At 40.2% G+C, this 23,695-nt stretch overlaps 1 protein-coding gene across 4 annotated transcripts; it reads left to right on the top strand.

Moving 5' to 3' along the window:
- Window positions 1-1,266: 1,266 nt before the first annotated feature.
- On the top strand, window positions 1,267-11,956 carry LOC111854743 (nuclear receptor subfamily 4 group A member 1-like). Of its 4 annotated transcripts, XM_072715393.1 has the most exons (9): window positions 1,267-1,643; window positions 1,816-1,887; window positions 2,609-2,667; window positions 7,311-8,116; window positions 8,710-8,839; window positions 8,961-9,127; window positions 9,247-9,449; window positions 9,676-9,854; window positions 10,190-11,956. In XM_072715393.1, the coding sequence occupies exons 4-9, from the start codon at window positions 7,313-7,315 to the stop codon at window positions 10,444-10,446; spliced, it is 1,740 nt and encodes a 579-aa protein (XP_072571494.1). In that variant the 5' UTR covers window positions 1,267-1,643; window positions 1,816-1,887; window positions 2,609-2,667; window positions 7,311-7,312; the 3' UTR covers window positions 10,447-11,956. The 4 variants fall into 4 exon arrangements, with proteins under 4 accessions (XP_072571494.1, XP_072571495.1, XP_023688801.1 ...); XM_072715394.1 differs by lacking the exon at window positions 1,816-1,887 and having other exon boundaries at window positions 1,271-1,643; XM_023833033.2 differs by lacking the exon at window positions 1,267-1,643 and having other exon boundaries at window positions 1,807-1,887.
- The last annotated feature ends 11,739 nt before the right edge of the window (window positions 11,957-23,695 follow it).

Here is a 23,695-nt window from a genome sequence, read left to right as displayed (position 1 = left end):
GGCAACTTCCTGTTCCGTTACTTCATTTCTGTCCCATTGGGTTAAGGTAAGTTCAATAGAATCCAACCCAGTGTGGGTTCCTTGGTTTTCCTTACTCTTATCTCTGACAATGGGCCAGTTTGTGAAATAGTATTTATTCATATAAGATGGGCCTTGATATATAGGAATGATGAAACAAACATTTTCATGTTAATTTAATTCTTTAGGTCATCCACCCACCCACCCATCTTTTAAGAATTTGTCCTGGTCAGGGGTATGCATAGGGAAAAAGATGGGGTGCAACCTGGAAAGGATGCCGGTATTTATTACTGATAAAATAATAACTTTTGCCCATACAGGCCCATCAGCTACCTAGCTGCAGTGAAAACAGTGAGATGGGTGATTTAAAAAAAGACCTGTACTGAAAACAGTGAGCCTTCCAAAAGGCAGGGTGTCCTTGCGAAGGAATTTTTATCTATGCATCACATGGGGTAAGACAAAAAAAAAGCATGCAACTTTCCTACAAACCCATCGACAGATTGGGAAGATCAGTATGCCACATAGACGGTCCAGGCCTGCTCACCTCTAGTGCTATGGACGTGAGTCCTGCCTTGACTCTGTGTGTGTGAGATATTCTCCCTGCGCGCGTGTGGGTTTCCTCCCATGGTTCAGAGCCCTGCGGTTTGGGTGTGCATGTGCCTGTACGTGTGTTTGTACAAACCTGCCTTGTGATCGGCATTTCCTGTTCATGCTGTACTGGGCTCAGACTTAACACGACAATGCACTGATCAAGGAACAATGAAAAACTGGTGGCTATAGAAATATTTATCAATAATTTAATTCTTTGTTGAAAAAGAGAACCATATATGCTGCAGCGTTGACTTTATGTCGCGATCAAATTGAATTGTAATTTGAAACATCGTGCATGCCATGTTGTTATAAATGTATTTTAAAAGTACGTCTTGTAACATTGCATATCATTTTGGTTAGGATTACTGTCTTTGGCATACTTTGAATTACAGTGCTTGCGGTAGAAGCGCAGATCAGCAATTAGGAAACCGGAACTTCAAGTCGCGTCCTAAATTAGTATCTTTGAAATGCAGAATCTCTAAATCGGCTTAAAAAACGTCAAACAGCGAGAAGCCTCGCCGAGGGCACCCCACTCTGCGACTGGGATTATTTTTAGAAACTCCTTTCTCTTTTTCTTTTCAGAGGCTTCCCCGAAGGTCTGCCTGGCAGCACAAGTTGGGATTCCACCTACGTCAATCGGGCCGTCATTGACGTCATCGGAGAGACTCGCCTCCGTTGTTCTGAGCGAGACAAGCATCTAACCGTTTTCTTGCGAGGAGGAAGACCCGTGTATCAGAAAAAGAGAAAAAAGTAACCGAACTGGAAAAAAATACCTTGGCATTGGTATCATGTTACACTGTCAGAAAGCGAAGAAGAAAAAATCCTCTGTGTTGTGGTTCTTCTTGATCTCCATGTATCAGTTTGCAATGACCTGGAAACTGAAAGGGACGTTTAAAAGAAACGGAGAGCATTCTGATCGCGCAAATGGCGGTAAGAGGAGTACTAAAAGGGAAAGAATTAAAAGGCTGCGACCGGGGATTATGACTGTCGAATTTTGTCAAATCACTGGATGCTGGAATAATTAAAAAATACAGGCAAGTAAAGACCGTGCTACCAAGCGTTTACAGTCTGTGTTGCATTCTGGGACATTTTACTTATATTCAATTCATTATCCCGCTATCAAGTTACCTCTGTGCATCTGGTTTATTGTCATTTGTGTTTTGACGTAAAAGCTGTGTAAAGTTTGGATTTTTTTTTTATTGCCAGGAGGCTGACGGTTCGCATCTCAGCACATTTGAAAACCGTCTCGGCTTTAATTGAATACACTGATTTACAAAGGTAACAAATAGTTTTTTGTACTAAACAGAGTGCCGATCATTTTAATTTCCGACAAAATAAGTAATCATGATAATATGATACTTTGCACGTCTTTCCATGATAGCCTATAGTTACAGAAAGGTCCAGATCGTGAGTAAGGTGAGGCGAGGTGGCCGTATTTATTCCTGTACGGTTATACATTATAAGGACGTGATCGTCTCAGCAATTTGCCAGGTTTGGTTTCTAGTAAATTCAATTCATTCAAGCAAACGTTTCTGGCTTGCCCTTTGTACACTGCAATGAACACACTTTACTTAAGTAGTTTAATGTTAGCCAGACACCCCCTGATAAATATTGTTTTTTTTTAACCAACGTGGACTTTTGTTTAAAAAAATGTAAGCAAGGCGATTTCATGGAAAAAAGATGCATAGCAGATGCATAGCAGAAGCCTACGTCATAGGTTAAATATAGGCCAAAGACATAATAGAAGTAATTTAGTAAAATTGAATATTCTGACAATCCTGCTATGTCAGCAAGCCTTCCTGCTATCATTTCACTCACTGTATAGTATATAACTTTCCGTACATCTAATACTGTTACAGTAATGGAGCGTGTGACACTGGGTTGCCAAATTCTACAGTTTTATGTGTCAATCACCCACGCGTTTAGCACGTCTGTGACAGAGACACTCATAGCACAATGAATTTTATTTTCCCTCTTTTTCCCATGAATCCACCTGTAGCTATGTCTTCTGGAGCGTACGGTGCGACTGACCAGGCATCCCGTGAGAAGGAAAAGCAGGTAACGGGAGCAGGTCCATCCTCATTGTCCCTGTAACCACATCCCCCTGAGAGAGTGCACTAGCATGGGCCATACGTGAAGGAGGAAACGGGCGAATGGGATTCCATTATATCTGAGCTGAAATAGATGTCAACAAATTTTCCGGTGAAAGCTGCAAATAAATTATTAACCATGGGCTAAAATTAGCAGAGCAAATCACTGGTCTGTTTTGCTCTGTAGCAGTTGCTACACGTAATCAGTTATGTTAATATTTGAAAGCCCTTTAAAATATACTGTTAACATACCGGATAGCATTTTTACCTCATACCTTCAAGGTTGGGGAGTTCTATTCTGCCTGTATTATCCTGGTCTCCTCCCTCAGTCTAAAAGCATTTAGTTAGATTAATTGATGTCTCCAAATTACCCATGGCACGTGATTGTGTGTTTGCCCAACCTGTGATGGACTGACATCTTGAGCAGGGCATACTCTTGGAAAAATAAGTCTGATATGCATGTTGAAATTCAGGAGGTGGTACAATAAATTCATCCAGAAATTGCATTCATGAAATATGCTAATGTGCTGTAAGCAACAGTGGACGCTTTGCCTCGGCGACTATTTTAGATGTAGTACATACGGAGAAGGGAGACATAGGACAGAATTGCCGCTTGCACAAAGGTCCATGTTCGCTGACAGCTTGATGCTATCCTTGCTAGCCTCAGCTAGTGTGGTTGAAACTATCTGCAAGGGTGAGCTTGCCTGCACATACAGGAGCCAATTCAGTTTCCTGCAGTCATAATTAATAACTCAAGATAACCCAAAATGTACTTCTCTTTTATATAAATATAGCAATATTTAAAAAACGTAAAGCAGTTCCGCACCAAAGATCTGAGAGCGGTATTGTTCTGCTGTGGGCAATGACATAAGCACAATTTCTAAATACTTTGTTTTAGCAGCAACATACGTAAGTACACAGCTGATTACATCTGTTTTTGGTCTGAGTCACTTCTCCTGGAGCGGTTATAGGAGGCATGGGTATTGATTCGTCTTTAAACTTAATTTAGTTAAGTCAGGCACAAAAACTGTTTAAGTTAAAAAAAAAGATTAAAAATGGTATCTCAGTATTCACAGTGGTGCCTTTGGGAGCCGCTCTGAGTATAAGTATTGGTTTCTTTTCTATAGGATTTACAGTGACAAGACACAAGCATTCACAACGTTAAGAAAATTTATAGTTAATTTTTTGTAGAGCGTTCTAGATGCACAGCAGCCTTGCTTTTCGCTGATGGGTAATTATTTACAATTTCTGGTTCAGATTTAAATGGACAACAAATTATTAAAATGACCGAAAACGGTGTAAGCCCATGCATGCTTTATCTAATACATTTGCCCAACCCTTGTTTGCGTCACCCTCTTCCTCAGCTTGTGTTTTAGGTGAACACTGCCAAAACGTTTGTTTGAACATGCCGGGTGAACGCCGACAGCTATACGATCAAAGATAACAGGCTAAGCTGAGAGACAGTACGAAAGGGTGGCGGAACCTTTTATATATTACGAATGCAAAACTTCAATTCGCAGCAGAAAACCCTGAATTGCACATGGCCAAGAAAGTGTACTGCCAAAAACGTAACGCAGTATTTCAAGCCTTCAGAAACAAGTCAATGTGCTTTAAGATCAACTACACCGGTAGTTTCATTATTGCGCCCTGGACCTTATACAGTGAAAATCGCATTAAAATATAAACATTTGGTGTCGTTGTGATATCAACGCGGAATTGTTTAGGCCTATAAATAAAAACTCTTGCTGTTACATTTGAGATTCGCGCTGCAACAAATTAATTGCTGCTTGTCTTAAACAGTCCTGTAATGAAACTAAAATATTCGGAGTCAGGAAGAAGTTGTAACATTATGTGCTGTTCAATACGCGTTTTATTCTATCCATTATAATTTTACATATATTCATATTTGCTTCGCTTTTAGCTATTTGTGTCATTAATTTATTTTTAGTCCATTGAAAACAGTAATAGCGCAGTGCTTGTAGCAGTTCGGCGGCTAATTTTAGATCAGACAATGCGCCGGCGTTTGCGTCAATGGAATCCCGTGTGTGCGTCAGTCATTAGGATGTCCGTGTGAGGACGATGCCATTGGTTCATAGCCGGAAAGGTCCCCTCCCATTTCCATATACGGAGGACGGCACGCCTTAATCGGAGGTTCTTTTGACGTAACGGCACATTAAAATTGACTGTATAAATAACGACGAAGCAGTCGATCAAGGAGCGGCAGAGACGTCCGAAAGATGTGAAAAAGGCTCTTCGGCTCTGGCTTACAAATTGGAGTACAGAGATATTGCTTGATATTCTTGAATAACATCGGGTACAAACAGGTAAGTAAAGGCTCATTTTTTCTATTAGTTGGATTTCAGCCTGTTTAATTACGTTTAGTGGATGCAACAGATGCATTCACCTGACATGGGGATTTGTTGACAGCTGGAAGCAGGATTACTTTGATTACTTTTTCAAATTTCTCAGTTATTTCGTCAATAACTGTAATGCTTTTAAATGTAATTAGCTAACGGTGCAAAACGAAGAATACTTGATATACACTTGCACATCAAGGGAAACTAGGTTGTATTTTTAAAATAACTTTTTGAAAGTAACGTGCAAATGTAACCTACTTTTACGTGTATTGAGTACAAATTATATTTGTATTTTTAAAAAACCTTGAAGCGATTGCAGAAACTTCTTTTTTATTATTATTATTGTTTACACAGTTACTGTCCATTTTAATTAACAGAATGCGCTACGGTCGAGTGTTGCTTTACAGATGTTTACCCTTTCGTGTGTAAACGTGTGTGTGTGTGTGTGTGTGTGTGTGTGTGTGTGTGTGTTTGCCACACCAGCTGCCCCTGCTCAGATTTATAGCCATGACTTCGAAAACTACTAATCAAGAAACATTTCGATGTCTTTAGTTATACGGTTATGCTAAGTGTCTGAAACTATTTAGTTGAAGTCCTAATCATTTTATTGACATTATATATGTGTAATGTAGGTTGTAGACGGTCAGGGGTAGTAATTTAATTTGGGGAAGCTACAGGGAGAAAACATTGACTTTGTGGAGAGGACTTCAGCCTTCTCTTGTCGCCCTCCTGAATATAGCACCAGCTCTAGGTTTACATCTCCCCTTTTTGCAGGGCATTACTCCTAATATTCCAAACATGGATCTGTGAATAAGTGACTTGACATCGTCCTTTTTGTGTGTATGTGAAGGTTAGTGCATTGCAATTCACTCCTAATTGCCCACATCCAGTCCTAATTTTGACATTTTTGTGTTCTTGGAGGTTCTCCAGCTCATGGTGATTGCAAGGAAAGTAGTTATTGGAATTGGATGGTTTACAAAACAGTATCTTAAACATGAACGTAAGATTCCTAACAGAAAGCATAACAGTCCTTTCTGAAGGGGAAGAAGAGTGGTAAAATATTTTCCCTTCAGTCAATTATTTCTATGTAAATTTCTCTGAATGCATATGCATGGATTTTTCCAGGTCAAAACAAACACTTCAGTCGCTTTATTATCCATATTTTTTGCCTTAATTGATATGTAACTAATGTGAGCTGTCACCAAATACTGTATTAAAAAGTCACAGAGGCAGAGTGAACTTGTCTTCCAGAGTGCAGAAGAAATCTGAGAAATGAACCCAAACATAACAATGGAGAACACTATATTCACACAAATGTGGGTGTTAATTTCTAACCAGATGTACCAAGTGTACTTGGGGAAGAAACAAGTGTTGCTTCACGTTTTCTCTAATAATACTTTGGAGAGCACGGAAGGAACTCTGATTACAGTAGTACCCATGAAGTCACACAGCAGTGGATATACAGTATTTTTCTACTTTACTTGAACTCTTTCCTGCATGTCCCGAGGTTATTCTAACTAGTTGGGAATTTTGAAACAGACAAAATTGAGAGAATCTGTAACATTGCAACCGTTCTGGCACTGCAACTTGATTCGAGCAGAAATCTACTCCTCTGCCAAGGAGACCCCATACATTCCTCCAGCCTGTCGCGTTTGCCAGCCTCACTATTTTTTTGGCACCCTGCCCTTTTCTGAAACCTAACACCTCACACCCTTACCGCTGTCAGTTTTTTTAACTCTTAAGAAGGTTGGCAGTGCATTTATAACTGTGGCGCATTAAAAACTGGTAATGCAATATCCCAAGTCAAAACTCTCGTCTGCCAGACGGGTGACTTTCAAAGGTTTCTCTGAATCTCTGTGGGAAATATGAGGGGTGGGGAAGTTTTGAAGACTGAAATGTTAGATGAGATGGGAGGTTCCGCTCCGTCAACACCCTATAAGAGTTTGCTCAGAAGGACAGTGCTGCCCCTGGGCAAGAAGTTCATTGCTGCAGTCCCAAGTCTTCTACGATCCTTCTCTGTCCCTACCATCAGTAACAAATCATGAGATTGGTGCGTCGCCAAGGTAACAAGTTGAGGGGCAGTCAAATCAATGGTTAGAGTCAGACTGTGCAGCCAATAGGCTGAAATCTGTGTAGATGAGCATTTTCTGGATGATGTTAATGATCTATTTCCTGCTTACTGATATGCTGGCCAATTCATGTATTCCGGCTAAGAATTCCAACATGGTGTCTGTTTTTTTTTTTTGTCGTACAGAAATGCCCTGCGTCCAATCCCAGTATGGAATTCTGCCCAATGAAAACAACTGCTACAACCCAGAATTCCTGAGCCCAGACCTTACTGCTAAGCTGGTCATGGATACAAGCGGGCAGCAGGACCGCCTTTCAGGTCTGCCCTTACCCAGCATCAACACTCTGATGGGCAGCTACTCCGGAGAGTTTGACGCCTACTCATGCCACATTGCCACTTCCGTTGCTTCCACCTCCACTGGGGCAAACTCTGGTCAGCAGTCACCCTTCAAGCTGGACGACTTTGAGGTGTATGGATGCTACCCTGGCACGTTCGCCCTGAGCTACCTTGACGAGACGCTGTCATCGTGCGGTTCGGACTACTACGGAAGTCCCGCTTCGGCGTCCTCGCCCTCGGCGCAGGGCTTTCAGACGCAGCCTGTGTCCACGTGGGAGACACCGTTCAGCCCCTACTCACCAGCTCCTGGATGCTGGGTGACCGACAAAGTGACCTTGCCACAGCCACCCTCCTTCTTCACTTTCTCCCCTCCGCTGGAGTTGTCATCTCCCCTGGAACAGCAGTCATCGCACCTGCAGGAGCAGGACCCTTTTGGTCAGCCTCAGCCCCAGCAGCACCATGTCCCGTTGCACTTAGCTCCAGTGCCTATGGATCAGGGTTGCCTAGACAACCCAGTGCTGGCAGAGAGGCCCGGGTCCTCCCCCAAAAACCAGAGTCCCACAACCAATGAGGGTCGCTGTGCCGTGTGCGGGGACAACGCGTCATGTCAGCACTACGGCGTTCGTACCTGTGAGGGGTGCAAAGGCTTCTTCAAGGTGTGTAGCTCTGCTTTGTGCTTATATCTATGTCTCCATACAGTTACTTTTATATTTAAGGGTCCAATGCACATAGTGCTGTGGACCATTATTGTTTTTGTTAGGATTATTATTATTATTTTCCTGCCCTAAAACTGAATGCAGCCTAAACCGTAAGTCCTAGTTTGAATTATATTTGCCGGCAACTTCATATGGCAGGTATTTAAGATAATATATACTTTAGTGTTCCCAGAGGACAGTAGCAAAGGTACATTTTGAGTGCAAAAACTGAAAAAGACAAAAACACAAAATGCAAAGATAATACACATAGTGCAAGTCATATACAAATTAGACAAAGAAAGCAGACACAGGAGCTGCTGTGGCAGACAGCTTCTCAGTGCAGTGCCGGAAGTATCATATCATGACCAGACATAAAAGTGAACAAATATAGCTGCAATATGTCTCTTGCTCAACCATAACTTTATCAAAAGAAATCCCATACTGATTTTTTTATTGCTAATTTAAGAATTGATCTAGTAATAACTGTGCATGTTGCATTTTTAAATTTTAGTCAATTCTAGTATAGCTCATGAATTTCCATTTTTTTTTTTCAGCGGACTGTACAGAAGAATGCTAAATACGTGTGCTTAGCCAACAAAGACTGCCCAGTTGATAAACGTAGGCGGAACCGTTGCCAATTCTGCCGTTTCCAGAAGTGCCTGGCCGTGGGGATGGTGAAAGAAGGTAAAGCCAGCGACTAAAATATGGCAACCCATCTTTCATCTGTGTATAAAGCCTTCAGTATCGAGGGTCAGGTACTGGAAGTAACAAAGCCAACCTCGACTTTCCTCTGTCTTCCTTGCAGTCGTGCGGACTGACAGCTTGAAAGGTCGCAGGGGTCGCCTACCCTCCAAGCCCAAGAATATTCAAGACTCTGCATCCGCACCGACGACTACCATCGATATCATTTCATCTCTTGTTAGGGCGCACATCGACTCCAACCCAGCTGCTGGAAAACTGGACTACTCTCAGGTGAAGATCCTACAGCCTCTCAATGTCTAATCCCCTTTGCATAGGGAAAGGTCTACCATAGAATGTAAAACAGCCGGTCAGCTTAGCTAATTTTCGCTTGATCTCACCCCCCCCCCCAGTTCCAGGAGGCAGTGGCCAACCTGTCTGAGAAACACAATGCCAGAGATGTCCAACAGTTTTACGACTTGTTAACACATACTATGAAGGTGATCCGGAAATGGGCAGAGGGCATCCCTGGATTCACGGCCTTCTGCCCTGAAGACCAGGAGCTCCTCCTGGAATCTGCCTTTGTGGAACTTTTCATCCTACGCCTTGCATACAGGTATGTCTTGGCTTAGTGCCGAAAGCACACTTGGATCCCTTTGGTGCACTGAAACCTTGTGAAAGTTTACTACAGAAAATATGAGAGGATTCACTTTTCATATCAATACTATAATGTTTCATTGTTAATATGCAACACTGTAACACTGCCATACTGCTAAAACAGAAGATCTATGAAATGTTCTTTAACATTTTACACTTTAACAATTTTTACATGTCTGATGCAGGTCGAGCCCAGAAAAGGACCAACTGATCTTCTGCAATGGGGTAGTGCTCCATCGCATGCAGTGCATGCGAAGCTTTGGTGACTGGATAGACTCCATCATGGACTTCTCACAGAGCCTTCACCGCATGAATCTGGATGTTTCCTCCTTTTCCTGCCTGGCGGCTCTAGTCATCATTGCAGGTTAGCTGGATGCACCTCCACGGAGGAGACATGTCTCCATAGGACAGAGGGCCCAGTTTTGTCCATTGACCATGCGACCACCTTTTGTTTCTCATATCTTTATATAGTTTTTGATCAGCCACATTCCCATATAGGCAAAAAGATCAAGTATACTGTCAACACTGTCTGTTTTCCGGAAAACAGATGAACATGATCTGGGGTTTTTTTTCTGTTGAATTTTATTTGAGGTCCTAGTTTGAAATGACCATATAAGCATGATATAGAGTCTCATATGTGATCTGTGTACAATTACTAGCTGCACTTTTGAAATTTATTTATTGTATTTTACCCTACAGACCGTTACGGACTCAAGGAACCAAAGCGTGTGGAGGAGTTCCAGAACCACCTGATTTCCAGTCTGAAGGAACACGTGGCCAGCAACGGCATGGACTCCAGCCGACCCAACTACATGTCATGGCTTCTGGGGAGGCTCCCAGAGCTACGGACGCTGTGCACCCAGGGCCGCCAGCGAATTTTCTACCTTAAGCTGGAAGACCTTGTTCCCCCACCGCCCATCGTGGACAAGATCTTCATGGATGCCCTGCCTTTCTGAACTTGAGGAAGAGGGTTCATTGACAATTGGGGTGACACTCGATGGAGACAAAGAGAAAATGAGACGCTTTTTCCACTGCCTGCAGGACGATATTTCCGGACCCTGGATCCATATGCTTGGTATCATTTGGTCGCTTTGCACTGATTGGTTAATCCAGTCCCTCTGATTCTGGCCCACAACTAAACACCACTTTCAGGAAATATGAGCTTTATTGTTACACATACGACTTACTGAAATGGACTCTATCCTTTTTGGAGAAAACAGGATAGGATAATATGCCATTTCTGTACAAATTAATGTATGTACATTTTGATGTGATTTTATGGCTGTGCAAAACCTGTAATTGCACAGAGAAGAGTGAAACTGGAGAAAAATGAAAACGAGGACCATCTCTACAAATACTGACAGTATTAATATTAATCATGATTTAAAGCCAATGGTTTTCAAAGCCTTAGTACTGGTTGTAAGGGTTGAGAATAAAGACCTACTGGAGGTACTGGTAGTGATACCTGCATAGTCAGCCCTTGCTTGCAATGTCCGATGGCTCTTTGCTTTTCCGCATATCATACTTTGAGATTAGCTTTCAAAGTAGCTGGATACCTTAAGCATTAAAAACAAAATCATGGACCAAATGAGGCTATTTTGTAAAATGCTGAGCCTTGTTTTGTGAATCAGCAGCACATCTCATTTATAGGCCATTTTGTGCAACAGAATTTCTCAGAACATATCTATAAAAATATAATTATCCTAAGCACTGCGTTCCTCATTTTGTACTCACAATACCTGTGCAGCAATGACATCACAGCTCTTTGTGAATAGTGCCTTATTCAAGGTTCTCCATGCTACTGTCACTAATTATTATCATAGATAAACACGCCCCCCGCCCATTCATTTTCTGACAATCTGATAGGTATTATTGGTTTGACTTTCCATCTGTAGTCTAACTTTGCTTCTAACTTTGTCCATAGCCATGTCTATATATTGGCAAACAACGGGAAGAGCTGTTGATGTTGCTACTCTTGCCTGCGCACTGTACCCTCCATACAAAAATTATGTACATTTATCATGTATTTTAAAAAGTGACTTTATGGCTAAATGCGTGACAAATGTATTAAGATGAGCAGCTATGGGTACTTTCTGCAGTTGAGGTGTTTTCATTGCTATTCATTTCTTTTATATATGTGTATGTATATTAATAGCAGAAAGACTTTATATTTGTGAAGTTTTTTTTTTTAGTTTTGTGGTTATGTGATATTGAGAAAAGATATTTAATATAAAAAGTTTTCAAATGACTGGCTACTAGTGTTGCCTTCGTGCTTTGGTTTAGACCTCAGTTGGATCCCACATAGATGAAGGTAATTCAACCTCACCTGGCATGGGACTCGGTACAAATACTGTGTCATGATTCCCCAGTTCTTGGACTGCAATGGCCTGTTCATGTGGGACTGTGACACTATGTTCCAAGTCTTCCTGGCCCAGGGCTATGTCAAATAAAAACAGTGCCGCTACAGTAATATGGTTAGACTTTCTTTATTTTTTTTAGGTATGATTTAGGTTTTAGTTGGACTTGAATGTGTGAAGAGGAGAACCTTGCGTCAGGAATTTAAAACCACGATTTACACCAGGAAAAAGAAGCCGATGAAGCAGAAACGAACATCTGTGTTCTGGGAGTTGTGGTCTGTATAGTGAATGTGGATGTCAGAGTATTGGCATATGAGCCCAGTGCAGTGAACATATGCTACACTGTATCATTAGGATTTCAACCATAAATGCAGTCCAGTGCAGCTTACAGGTATCACTAAGGTTTGGATGGTAATAAAAGCATCTCCAATTATAATAAAGAAATATATATATATATATAAATAAAATGTTGACTACAATGAATGAAACTAAATTTGATACAATTAACAAAAAAATGGGAAAAATATTTTTAAAAATATATATTCACATTTCACAGATTGCTTATTTGACAGTGTGTTATAAACTGGAGTGCTATTGTAACAATATATTTGAAAATTTGAGGAGTGATAAGAAGATTTTGAGAAATTGTCCACTGGTTATTTAGTGAGCAACATGTGTTTTGTCAGTTGATTCAACCATTATGTGATGGAGGGATGTGCTTTGGTTTTCTAGTAAGTGATGTGAGAGATGTGAATTTCTGAGATGCTGAATTCCAACTAAGAGCTTTTCTTTGACATCTTTGCAGAACTCATAGCCTAGATACCATGAAGTTGTCAGTGTAGTGTGCGGATGTGTCTGAGTTAGGAAGTCCAGTTTGAGTTGAGTGAACTCTGGCTTATCTTATATTGGATTTGTTTTAGTTTATACTTCTGCTGATCTCAAGGTTTTTTCACCATCCACGAATTACTAATCAAATAAAACATTTGTGGTTGTTGTTTGTCTTTGAGCTAGCTTCTAGTTAATTTCTTCAGCAAGTGGGTGTGGCTTTAAACAGTCGTCAAATAAATTATCTTTAGCAATTTATCACCATATTAAGCTGGAATTATTGTAAACATTACTCTTTCTCAGTGGTGTATTCATTTTGCACAAAGCTCTCAGGGATGTGGAAATTACAGGGCTTTTTTAAAGATTATTGTGTTTTATATTATTACTGAGATAAGGTAGGTTGACTTTCTCCATCTGTTGTTTGTTGTATTTTTATCTAGTGATTGTGGTAATGGTTTCCATGCATCCATTCAGATAAATATTGTAGATGGTTTGCCAGATAATAAAGATGAATTTTGGCTTTGTAATGTTCTTGCAATGATTGGTTTTGGTAACTTTCCTCTAGTGCTGTGTTACTATCTAAGCCAATGAATGCAATGAAGCATGCTACTGTTTACTGTCTCTAGTAGAAGTTTCAAGGCTAACTGTATGAATCCTCAATAGCCTTCACTAGATTGTCCCAGGTTTATTCCAGTATTCATAATAATATGAAATGATTGCACATGCTGCTGCATTGGAGATTTAAAATTGTTTCTTCTTTTTGGAAGCCTTCTAGATTTAGTAGTTCACTTATTTTATATCATAGTATTAACGTTTCAGTTTTGGTGAATTTGGGGCTGGTGTAATATCCTAGTGCAAGAATGGAAACGTTTTTAATACCCTGATGGTTGGTGATGTCTATGGAGTAGTCTATGCTTGGTTGTTTCCTTTGCAGTTCAGCCAGAATGGATAGTCTGTAGAAATTATGGTTACTTAGTTTTTCCAGATTTTCCATAAATAAGCATGTAGATTATCAAGTTTTGGTGACGACAATCAAGTTGTGTACACAATGCAGGAACTGGTTTGAAGTCAAGTTCTACCCCTTGAAAGTGAACAGCATATTACAGCATACAGGACAGAGCAGATTCCACGGTGGTTAGATTGTACTAAATTTAATAAGGGATGAAACTGTAGGGCCGTTTCTGGCTGTACTCAACATAGCTGTTTAAGGGGTATAACCAAAGGTCCAATGTTGGGAATATCTGTATTACAAATATTTTGTAGCCCTTAAATAATCCATCCATTCATCATTCAGCTGCCTATACTGGCCAAAGTTATAGGGCTATTAAATAATAAATAATAGTCTTCATCATTATTAATGAATTAATGAATTAATTTCTATTAATGGGTATTAATTCGACCCATCTGTCAATCCATCCATGCATTTGTCCATTTTTCATACCCACTTGTCCTATGCAGGGTTCTCTACTTTTTTCTCAACTTTTCTTGGGTTTTACATTTATCTATGGAAGACCGTTTTGTGTATCAGTCTTTTTCTGGGATCTTCCATGGAGTCATATTTCATAACCTTTCCCAGATCTATGGATTGACATAATGATATCCGGTTATGTTATAGTGGGTATAAGTTATTTGCTGACATACATTAGATGGACAAAAGTACTGAGACAGACCTCTTAATCATTGAATTCTGATGTTTCTTTCAGACATTGGCACAGGTGTATAAAATCAAGCACCCAGCCATGCAGTCAGATTTACAAACATCTGTGAAACAATGAGTTGTTCTTTAGAGCTTAGTGGATTCAAGTATCGATTATTTTAAAGCGTGGTGCTGTCATAGGATGCCACCTTTTGCAATAAACCAGTTCATGAAATTTCTTCCCTGCTAGATCTTCCACAATTAACTGTAAGTGGTAATACTGCAAAGTGGAAGCATTTAGGAACAACAGAAACTCAGCCATGAAGTGGCAGAACACGTAAAGTAACAGAGCAGGTCACCGAGTGCTGAGGTACATAGTGTGTAAAAGTCACCAACGCTCTGTTGACTCAATAACTGCAGAGTTTCAAACTTCCTCTGGCATTAACCCCAGCACAAAACCTGCAGCCCTTAGTTCCAGAGAAGGGAACAATTAATGCTTCTGCATACCAATACATTTTGGATAATTCTATGCTGTCAACATTGGAGTAATGGTTTGGGGAAGGCAGCCCTTTTCTGTTCTAATATGACTGTACCCCAATGCACAAAGCAAGGTCCATAAAGACATGGTTGGATAAGTTTGGTGCGGAAGAACTTGACTCGCCCACACAGAGCCCTGACCTCAACCCCATCGTACACCTTTAAGATGAACCATAAAGGAGATTGTGAGCCAGACCTACCCATCCACCATTAGCACCTGACCTCACAACTCTTCTGGTCGAATGGGCAAAAATTCCCACAGACACACTCTAAAATGATGTGGAAAGCCCTCCCAGAAGAGTGACAGCTGTTACAGCTGCAAATGGGGGACTAACTCCATATTGATGCCTATGGATTTAGAATGGGATGTCATAAAACTTCCTGTAGGTGTAATGACTCAATACTTTTGATTGTATGGTGTACCCTTCAGTTTTTTATTTTGAGTGGATTTCAGAATTGTTTATGGGGTATCTCTACCATAAATAGATATATACATTATATTTTAAAGCTGGCAGCTAATACACACCCTAAAATATGCATACAGCTGTGGACAGAGACCATTAATTATCTCTGAGTATTATCTTTCCTTAAAATGGAGTGCTATGTTTGTGCTATATGATACTTACACGTATGGTGCTGCTTCACTACAGACTACCATATTTTTAGCATCTCGTACGAGGAGCAAAGCCTGGGGGACATTTTCCTGATTGTCTGCTGCACATACAACATACATGTTTTTATGTTTAATCTACTTTGGGGAAAAGAAAATATAAATGGATTTTTAAAATCTTTTTTGGCAGACTAATGTTTGTAAAAGCATGCAAACGAATAAGTAGTTGTCACTGACAATCAATTTGAAGCCACATAAGGCCCTGGATCAGAAATAGTGAACACACTTTGTTTTATTTATTTATTTGTTTGTTCAATTGTTTGTTTCTCCTTTAGTTCTTTTTTTAATTACTGATCGCAACATCACACGACCTGGGGGACACCGGACGGGTGCGCTGACAAGTGAGAAAGGGTTTCAAAGTGCCGTGACCAGCATGCAAGAGATGACTATAGAAGATAGGTCCTCCTCCTAAAGTAGGGAGGTAATTCCCCATGTTTGGCCTTTAGCAGCTGTCATGCCGCAGATAGACTGCGTTTGAAATAACCAAGGAGCTTCTCAAACTGGACAGGGGACACTGGGCGAAGGCCGCTGACCACACCGTGCCACTCGACCACCCACTGTCCCAGGCACGTCTTCACACCCAGAAGGAATGGGCTGCCACGTTCGGCCAATCTGTGCAACAATGTCCTTCCTCACTAAGGTCATCTGTTTTTGGATCCCTCTGAGATGACAGATCAGTAAATCAGTCAGTTTTAATTTAGCACGTTTTTATGATGACCAAGTTCTCAAAAAGTATGTTAAAGTACATAAGAGAGTAAGAGAGAAGAAAGCAAAGTTACTGGTACGGAGAAGGCTGGAAGGCATTCTTTGACCCTTTGTAAGAAGGTTGCAGAGTAAGTACTCCCAGAAAAGTTTATTTAATTTAAGACAAGAAAATATGCAAAATGCATTGGTGTGAAAATAGGGAAAATGCATCTGTCCTTACGCGCAATCGAATGCAAAAGCAGTGGGTGAGACTGTGTATCCAGGAGTCTTGTACACATAAAAACACTCTCTTACATGTACAAATATAGGTAACCATGCTCATATGAAAAGATACTCAAGCATAAAAATAATACTAATGGAATGAATGAGGAGTATATGTCCATTTTGCAAATCTGTAGTTTCACCAAAACTGCATGCCATTGTTTGGCTGTGCTATCCACAGATGTAGGGAGTGTGGAAACCCAGGAGCTGGGTATTTTTAGCCCGCCATTGTTGGGTACTAGAAACCTCTGCAACATGATCTTACCCCAAGCTTCTGCTATAAATAACTCAGCTGAGCTGCCATAGCACCAAATGCATGTCCCTTTAAATATATGAATTTGGAAAGGGCTGGTGTATTTGGTTTTAGTGTGTTTGCTACATGCAACGGTTTGTTACCGAGTTGTTGTTTTGTGGAGCCTTGCAACTATTTTTTAACTTTCGTTACATTCATACACACACACAGCCTAATATTACATTAATTCTATTCAAACATATGACACAGTCGTCAGTAAGTATTAATATAGCACATTTAAAAGCAGCCCCAGCTGACCAAAGTGCTGTACAATGATAAAATCAAAAACATGTCAAGTAGAAAAGAAAAGGAAAAAGGCATAGTGACACAAACAAATCTGATACAAAAAATGGATAAAGTAAAAAATAAATACATACTGTAAAACTTATTACACATACAAATATATATATGTGGGAGTTCACTGAGAAATATAATATAATATAATATAATAAATTACCCCCATTGAGAAACAGGCTTGCTTTTCCCTGGTCTTACACTAATGTTTGAGTTGTAGACTGCAGCTGCAATGCTATCATTAAAATGCATGTTTACAGACCTAATACAAAGGTCACATGATCATGCACACTGACAATAAGAATCCCGTGGGTACCTATATAATGGAGTGAAAAGAAGCATAGCTCCATGGTGCTGAACTTGTTTGCACTAGAAGCAACCACAGTTTGCAAAGGATTGTGAGCTCGGTTGGAGCTGGAGGAGTGGTACTGTAGGTGTGGTGCAGGTGGTAGGAGGAGTCTGGTCATAAGGGATTCTAGCAACAAGACTCATGCCCTGTGCAGATGAAAAAATGTAACATCCATGCCAAGTTGTGAAGATTAAGTTTTATAATCTTTGGGGGACTAATGTTACCACTCCAGCAACACATCACATGCTGTGCTGGAAAATTTCAGCTCAGAGAACATGAGAATGTTACAATTACACAACCAGAGTGACATGGAAGCTTGGGTTTCACTTTGCGAATGACAAGTACTGGCTGGGAGCCCAAACAGTGTCCTTGGCAATTCTGCAGTCAGGCAAACCTCACTAGGAAGGTCACAAGAAACATGCTGTACACTAGGTAGCATAAAATATTGTTGGTAGAACATTCAGAACATTCAGAATCCAGAGCCCCAAAAACTCCCATCGTTAAAACTGGTGATTTAACCTATTTCCTGGGAAAAGCACTGTATATTTTAGATTTAGATAAAATTAGATAAAATCTCATTAATTCCTAAAAGACTTATAAAATACAGTATATATTATACTTCATTCAGAATGCATAATCAATAATCACATTAAATAATATAATTGTTAAATATTATACATGATGGAATTAACGATGCATCCTGCAGTTACCATTGGCTGTCAACCATTGACCTGGTTTAAATCTGTTCTCATTATATCAATCCAAACAGTGAGTGTCAGTGCAAGGTAGTCTTTGTTTTTTCTATCAATATATATGTTATTAACGTGAGTCACAAGAAGCAGGTGGGATGTTCCTTTAATGTAATTCCCTTGTATCCAAGGGAACTAAGAGGGGAGATGAAGTCAGGCATCTCCAAGACCCAACAAATACCTATATAATCTCTATATTTTTTAAGTTGACTGCTCATTCAAATTTTCAAAAATGTGAATCAAACAAAAAGATACAGGACACTCTTCTCCAGGGAAAATTTTATTCACACAGAGCAGAGGAATGATTTGAACCTTCAGTTTGTGAGGCGTGAGACAACAGTTCAAGTAAGTAAGCAAGATTAATTAAATAATAAAAAAATAATCAAAACTAGAAGAAATGAGTTCACAATTCCAGAGTCCTTAGTCCATGCAATTCCTACCTTTCACTACCCTCGACTATAATCATGGATTAACATATGTTTTCCTTCCCAGAGAACATTTTTGTGCTCCTCAAAAACATAGAACAGACAAGAAAATACAAAAAAATACTCAATCTTATTTAATCTCAAATACTCAATCTTATTTAATCTCAAATATTCAATCTTATTTAATCTCAAATATTCAATCTTACAACCTGGGGTTTGGAATCAGCCCGGGTGGACAAATGACCCCCCAAAACAGCATCTTGTACACCCAGATGAAATTAGGTTTTTATTTTTGTCTTTTATTGATGGGGACCCCCACTATCCTGTGTGTGAGCTCAGGAAATTTTATCAGGAGGATCCCCCCCTCAAGAGTGGCATCCCTTATTTCTTGAGATTGAAAGTGGCAACCCTTATTACAATATACTACCAGGCTTGGCCATTAAGAATTTAATTGTTTTTATAGGCACACATTCCTTTATTACTTTATTGTGCTTGAGTATTTGCACACCTTGTTTTCCCATTGCAAAGCCGAAGTCAATTTTCTGGTGACGGCACTGAGTACGAATTAAGTGATTTATTTGTTGATCACATTTTTGCTGCATGTTAATCTCAGACAAGTTGTTCTGTGCATAATGTACAAAATGCAAATGCATGTGTTAAATTAGTTTAATAACACTTTTGGTGGACGCTATGAACTGTCATTTATATGGGCAATATTACAGTTATGCACCTCTGGAATAAAGCTCAACACATATTAAGATACTGAACACAATCTGCCACTCTGGAACACCCCACCTCCACCCCACATGTCTCTGTACAGGAAGTACTGGGCTATTTTCAGAACAGTTTCCCTCACAACCCTGAAATCCCTCTCTCCACACTGTCTCAAAACATTTCACCCCTGCCCCCCACCCCCCAGCCCTCAGCGAGTAAGTAAATTTAGACTCCAGATGAAAAGTATCATTACTGGACTCAGTGTACAATTAATAAAATGTCATTTAAGTCATTATGTAAGTCGCATCACCAATTAATTATTTTTTTTTCCTTTTTTTTTTATAAGTTTATCTGTTTATATGTTTGATTTAGTTTTTGTGTTTGTTTATTTGTGTTTGTTTGTTCATTAACTTACACATTAAATGTGTGCCTACCAGCATTACAGTTTCCAAATTTTAATCTTTATGCCTCCCATATTTCAATACTTTGGGTTTTATCTCAACGTAATATGTAGATGTAACTACCATCATCAGTTACAAAAGCAAATGTGATATTCTAAGAGTGAAATACGCCTGAGCACCAGCAGCTGGTGTAAATTTTGACTCCAAATGAAGGACAAGAGTTTACCATTTATTTGGATTTATTATTCTGTCCATTATGTCAGGCATGACAGACAAGCATTCGTAGACAGACTGAGGGAAATCTCAGAAAAGAAGCAGGTGTGGTCCATTGTGATGTGGTACAGGCTTCAGAGGCAGGCCCTCAAGGACACGAAAAAACCTAAGGAGAGTAACACACTCTCCTTGGCTTTTAAACCCTGGGAAGGAGCTGCAAAGCAAGAACCCAAAACAAGGAGACCATTCAGCATGGCCAGAAGAATGGAACAGCTCAATAGCAGCGGCGCACTGGGCTAAGACAGAGGAAGCCTTCAGCAGGGTGTTAGTCATCGCTAGAGACTCCACAATGGATTCAATTTCTATCCTGACGAACAACAAGACGGAGGAATCTTATTTCTCAGTCTCTTTGGCACCATTTCTCTCTTTTTAATGGGATCGTGGAGACATTTTTTAAAGTGTGGGCCGAGGAAATCCTGATTCATAAGCAGAAAGGCAATTCATCCCAGCAAAATATTTCTGCTCATTTTTTTTTTCTTGAAGGAAATTTTCTGCTGATGTTTAGCAAAGTGGCGAAAAAGTTCCATCATTTGCAGTATATTTCAGTACGAGAAAAGAGATGTTCTCCAGTATGGTACATTCAGAGCTTGTTTATAAATTACATTAACTGTACATTTTAAGCCGCTTTTCCGACAATTCAGATCTGTGTATCCTTTCTTGCCAAAAACTTTGCATAGGTACGAATGTTCAGAACAATGCAAACACTTGCCTGTTGCAGAAGATACCTTCTGCATTGAACAGACATATGTACAGTAGACTCATCCATCTATCATATAACCACTGAGCCTGGTCAGGGTCACAGGAGCCTATCACAGGCAGCAGAGGCCACAAGGTGCCCTCTGGAATGGGATGCCAGCCTATTGCAGGGCACATACAACTACAGTCTATAGGCAACTATGCGATGCATGCTTTGGGAAGGAAGCACGCACAATATGAGGAGGACATGCAAAAGGAGGTAGGATTCCACCCCCACCCCCCATCCTAGAGGTGTGAGACAACACGGCAACACACTGAGTCACCGTGCCAGCTTGAGGTCAGGACTCAATGACCTAAATAAGAAGGGCAGCTTGTCTTTCAAGGTTTTTTTTAACCACAGGATATCAAACTTGGATATGCAGGTACCATCTGCATAGTGCTCAGAAACATGTTTACCTTGTCCAGTGATCTAAAATTAATTTAGGCCTACATCATCTTTCAAATTTGGTTATAAACATAATTGCACGGATTAAGTAACTTGTTACATTGAATTGCAGGTGTGTTTTGCTGTCATTTTTTCAGTGTATTTATTGGTTTAAGGTTTGTGTTTGAGAAATACATGCACCCAGGAACCGGGGGGGGGGGGGATGCATATGCCCACCAATATTGAATTTGGATTCATTGAATGAATAGAGCATTGTGTATCAATTATTAAGTTGTGTCCCCCTCCCCCAATATCAAACTGTCTCCTGCACCATCACATGCACTTCATTGGTAATGAGGAAGACGAGAGCTGTGAGAGTCCTTGGTAGTATCTTGAAAATCGGGGTGCTCCAAATGTACTAATTAATCCAAATACATTGACATATTTGTCCCACGTTTCTCCCGTTTCTCAATCCCAATCGAGAGAAGTACAGTCATGGTGCTGATTCCAATATTAGCTCCTGGTTTAAAAATAAAATCATGAAATGAATAATGCTGCTTTAAAATGACGGAGGGCATGCTGGCAGTGCTGGCTGATCTCGGGTCTGTCTCGGCGTTTGTGGCTGGAGCCCTCTGCTCGCCAACAGTCTTACTCATCTAAACACACAGGAACTCCCCTCTTCATAAACTTGGGTTCCTTGTTCCTTAAATTGCACTTGGTTATTCCCCTGCTTGGTAGAGACTGTTTAATCCAAACTGGTCCATTTATTTCATTCCATGTGATGCTGTAAAAATGGAATTAAGTACTTAATTACAAATGAAGCACCCTTTACCACGAGGATACTTATTGACCAGAATCATTAACATTCTCAAATGAACTGCTTGAAATTAAATAGTATTATCTCTGATTATGATTATTTGGGATATGCATGTCTAAGACAGCCGGTGCCCTTTCTCAAGGTGTAGTAAAAGTGGGGAAAATACCATGAATACTGAACAGAAAGATATTGCCTTCTATGAAGTTGTTAGCACCACGGTTGGGGCCATTCAGGGATGCATTCATCAATTCCAATCCAAATCAGGAAATGGAACTGGAGTTGGAATTAGAAAAAAAACTAGGGGGAACAGAACTGGGATTGAATTTGAATTTCAGGAACGTTTAAGTTCCAACTCCAGTTCCATTTCCTGATTTAGCTTGGAGTTGATGAATGCATTCCGGAATGGCCCCAACCATGGATAGCAGGATGTCTGTCCTGGTCAGGGTCACAGGCAGTATAGCGCACAGGGTTGGCGTTTGGTTGTGTTTTAGTCTTGTTTTATACATTTATGCAAATTTTTTTTTGGGAGTCTCTAGAGCGACGTGGATAAGGGCCTTGCCCAAGCGCCAAACAGTGAAATTACTCTGCTGACCTTTGGGATTTGAACCAGCAACCAGCCACAGACACGTCCAAACCCGCCAAGTCACACACTGCCCCCCAGTTTAACTCTAGTACCATCCCAGTTAATGATGGACATGCATTTTACCGTTCGTGTATTCCTTAAAAGACAATCACAAATTAAAAGGAATTCCTGCACTAACCGCAGTGATAGGCTAAATTTGAGTTTTATGTGTCTAAAACTAAATAAAAAAATTAAAAATTACTTCATTTTCCAAAAACACTTCGATGCATTCAGTTGACTAGATGTTTCACAACAAAACTTTAAATTATTAAACCTTTTAGTGACGTCAAAAGCAAGTTCTACCGCTAAATGATTACTTTATACCGTGAGTGGCTCACTGTTACCGGAAAGATTCTCCGGTTAAATGTGTGTAATGTAGAATGCACAGTAGCCTCATTGCGGGGGGTGGAAGGCACTGCACACTGCACACTGCAAATCTGCCCAGCCACATCCAGACGTGGACAGATATAGAGCCAAGCAGCAGGCAAGAATAATAAATTGGATATCGTATTTCAGTTTCTTCTCTGTCTCATTCCTCACACATACTGCCCCTGGGTGCTGCCCGATCAGCTGATCCTCGCTGGCCATCAGTTTTTCCATTTCATAACCTATCAGTGTACTCCGCTCTGCCAGCCATCGATGTCATTTTATCCACATCTGAATTATTACAGATAAAGGGCCTATTCTTACTCCGTCGTGCTGAACAAAAAACACTCATCGGAGTTCAATAAATCACATAATTTACACTCCTCCGTGCAGTGAACTATTTTATAAATATCAGACCGATTTAAACCTGGACTTTGTGTCTAAGCCTAAAAAACTATATAAAATCCAACCATATGTAGGTACAGGGGTGGCAGGGGGGCATGGATAGACTTCCAGGGTCAGGGGGCCCCACACTTTATAGCCTCCCTAAATCCAAATGCCATTATACAGGGGAGAAACTGCACCTCCTGCTACATATTAAGTTTAATAAACTGTTATATTTGAAAATGTGATTTGTGTTTGTCATATGAATGAGTACTTAGAATTTATTGTAAATGTATGTTTTTTAATCTGGATGAATAATGGTTGAGCACTCTCAGCTTGCTCCCCCTTGAAGCAAAGCCTAGAGTTGTCTATGTCTGAAAACTTTAAATTTAAATGCTTGAGGAACAT

The sequence above is a fragment of the Paramormyrops kingsleyae genome, chromosome 8 (genome assembly GCF_048594095.1).
Source record: "Paramormyrops kingsleyae isolate MSU_618 chromosome 8, PKINGS_0.4, whole genome shotgun sequence".
NCBI lineage: Eukaryota > Metazoa > Chordata > Actinopteri > Osteoglossiformes > Mormyridae > Paramormyrops > Paramormyrops kingsleyae.
Note: the sequence above shows the minus strand (reverse complement) of the source record. Positions and strands in the feature narration are given on the sequence as shown.

Coding starts and splice junctions, on each gene's coding strand:
- LOC111854743 (XM_072715393.1), top strand. CDS start 7,313: ATGCCCTGCGTCCAATCCCAGTATGGAATTCTGCCCAATGAAAACAAC. Junction 8,840..8,960: donor CGTGGGGATGGTGAAAGAAG/GTAAAGCCAGCG, acceptor TCTTCCTTGCAG/TCGTGCGGACTGACAGCTTG. Junction 9,450..9,675: donor ATCCTACGCCTTGCATACAG/GTATGTCTTGGC, acceptor TGTCTGATGCAG/GTCGAGCCCAGAAAAGGACC.